The 2,229-nt window shown below is 38.1% G+C and overlaps 1 protein-coding gene across 1 annotated transcript; it reads left to right on the top strand.

The window, feature by feature from the left end:
• The first annotated feature begins 880 nt into the window (after window positions 1-880).
• On the top strand, window positions 881-1,831 carry LOC101688206 (olfactory receptor 1030). The gene is given in 1 exon segment (XM_013050834.1): window positions 881-1,831. A coding segment is annotated over 1 exon segment (939 nt). The 5' UTR covers window positions 881-892.
• Window positions 1,832-2,229: the final 398 nt, after the last annotated feature.

Raw genomic sequence — 2,229 nt, 5'->3', positions numbered from 1 at the left:
GTGCTAAGAATAATTCTATCTCTCCCAATTGATTTTTGCTTTATAATTTCTGGGCATTGTAATTCTGTAGTGAAGAAATTGAACTATTTACATAATGCTGCTAAAAAGTTTAGAGTCCAATTTGTGTTGTTTCTATGCTGTAAACTTAAATGCTTTCTAAGATAAATTTTAAAAAGTGGATAAGCAAACAATTCTATAATCTTAAGTTTTGGCCACTTCTCTTCCCCCCAATACCCATATCTCCCTTTCTTGATTCATACAAGTGCTTCAGAATGAATGTCCCTACTTTAGTAATTTATATTGGGCTTTGTTATTTTCAAATTTGGGATCTTTATCTTTGGTCTGCTTGCATAGGAATACCACATTTCCCTGTATTTTATTGATAGAGCAGCAAAACAGGTTCCAGAGAATTTCCTTCAAACCGCTATAATTTGGGGTTCTCTCATACAGCCAGTAGGGGTTGCAAGTCTCAAAAGTTGAGCTTCTAAATATGCAAACACTGTTGACTGTTGAGTGTTTTCAAACACATGTCACCATTTAGTCTGGCACCATTCCCAGGATCAATGATGAAGCCTAAGTGACAACTGGCCATTTAATCCTTTTGTAGACACACTTTTTTGTCATAAGGCCCCCCATTCCAGAACAGGCTGTGTCACAGGGTCTGTTGTCTTGGGAATCATCTGCACATTACACACCCAGCTCAAAAGGGCTCTCTCTGACCTTCTTAAAATTCTCAGCTCTTCCAACTGCAAACACTGATACTAGTTTTGTGTGAGGATGATAGAGAGTGTGAGAATGGAGAATAAGAGAAAGAGAGAAATATATAATGGATTTCTCACTCACTCTTACTTTATTTTATTTGTCTAAGTGAACACTGCTGGCCGCTAAGAAAATGGTCAAAGGAAATTCCACCCTGGTGACTGAATTTGTTCTCTTGGGATTAACAGATCGTCCAGAGCTTCAGCCCGTCCTCTTTGTGCTGTTTCTGGTGATCTATTTGATCACCGTGGGGGGGAACCTTGGGATGTTGGTGTTGATCAGGATAGATTCACGCCTCCATACCCCCATGTACTACTTTCTTGTCAGTTTGTCATGCTTGGATTTGTGCTATTCCACAAATGTGACTCCCAAGATGTTGGTGAACTTCTTATCAGAGAAGAAAACCATTTCCTATGCTGCTTGTTTAGTCCAGTGTTATTTCTTCATTGCCATGGTTATTACTGAATATTACATGCTAGCCGTAATGGCTTATGATAGATACATGGCCATCTGTAATCCTTTGCTTTACAGCAGCAAGATGTCCAGAGGGGTATGTATTCGCCTGATTGTTGGTCCATATGTCTATGGGTTCCTTAGTGGTCTGATGGAAACCATGTGGACCTACCACTTGACCTTCTGTGACTCCAATATTATTAATCACTTCTACTGTGCTGACCCTCCTCTTATCCAGCTCTCCTGCTCTGACACTTTCATTAAGGAGACATCCATGTTTGTGGTAGCAGGATTTAACCTCTCCAACTCCCTCCTTATAATCCTCATCTCCTATATCTTCATACTCATTGCCATCCTGAGGATGCAGTCTGCTGAAGGCAGGCACAAAGCTTTTTCCACCTGTGGGTCCCATCTGGTGGCAGTGACTGTATTTTATGGGACGCTGTTCTGCATGTATGTTAGACCTCCCACGGACAAGTAAGTGGAACAGTCTAAAGTTATTGCTGTTTTCCACACTTTTATAAGCCCTATGTTGAACCCCATCATTTATAGTCTGAGGAACAAGAATGTGAAACAAGCTTTTTGGAAACTGATCAGAAAAAATGTACTTTTGAAGTAAAATTACAATGTATCTTTCTTTATAAATTAAATAAAAGCTATATTCATAAGAACTGGATCCAACTTTAACTGCATTTACAGTAAAGTTATTTTAAATCTATAATGAAAAGCTAAAATCTAATGACAAAACATTCAAGACATAGGTACAGGAGATTTATAGTTTTACAGGTGATGTGTGAGTGTGTATCGAGTATGCAAAGGGTTGGAGGTTGGATATGTAGGTATAATGGATAATTTCTCTTAAACACTTTTACATCATTTGTTACTTTCACACTATAAAAATTATACATTCTTATAGTAAAATATTTAATCTCTATAGAAGAGTCCGAAGTAAAAGATTTTTCCCTTTTTCTTCTCCCTCCCTGATCTTCCACTGTCTCCTTTTAAGGTTACTACTAT

This window comes from Mustela putorius, unplaced genomic scaffold (genome assembly GCF_011764305.1).
Source record: "Mustela putorius furo isolate JIRA1106 unplaced genomic scaffold, ASM1176430v1.1 tig00000127_pilon_pilon_pilon, whole genome shotgun sequence".
In the NCBI taxonomy this organism is placed as follows: Eukaryota; Metazoa; Chordata; class Mammalia; order Carnivora; family Mustelidae; genus Mustela; species Mustela putorius.
This window is presented reverse-complemented; position numbering and strand designations above follow the sequence as displayed.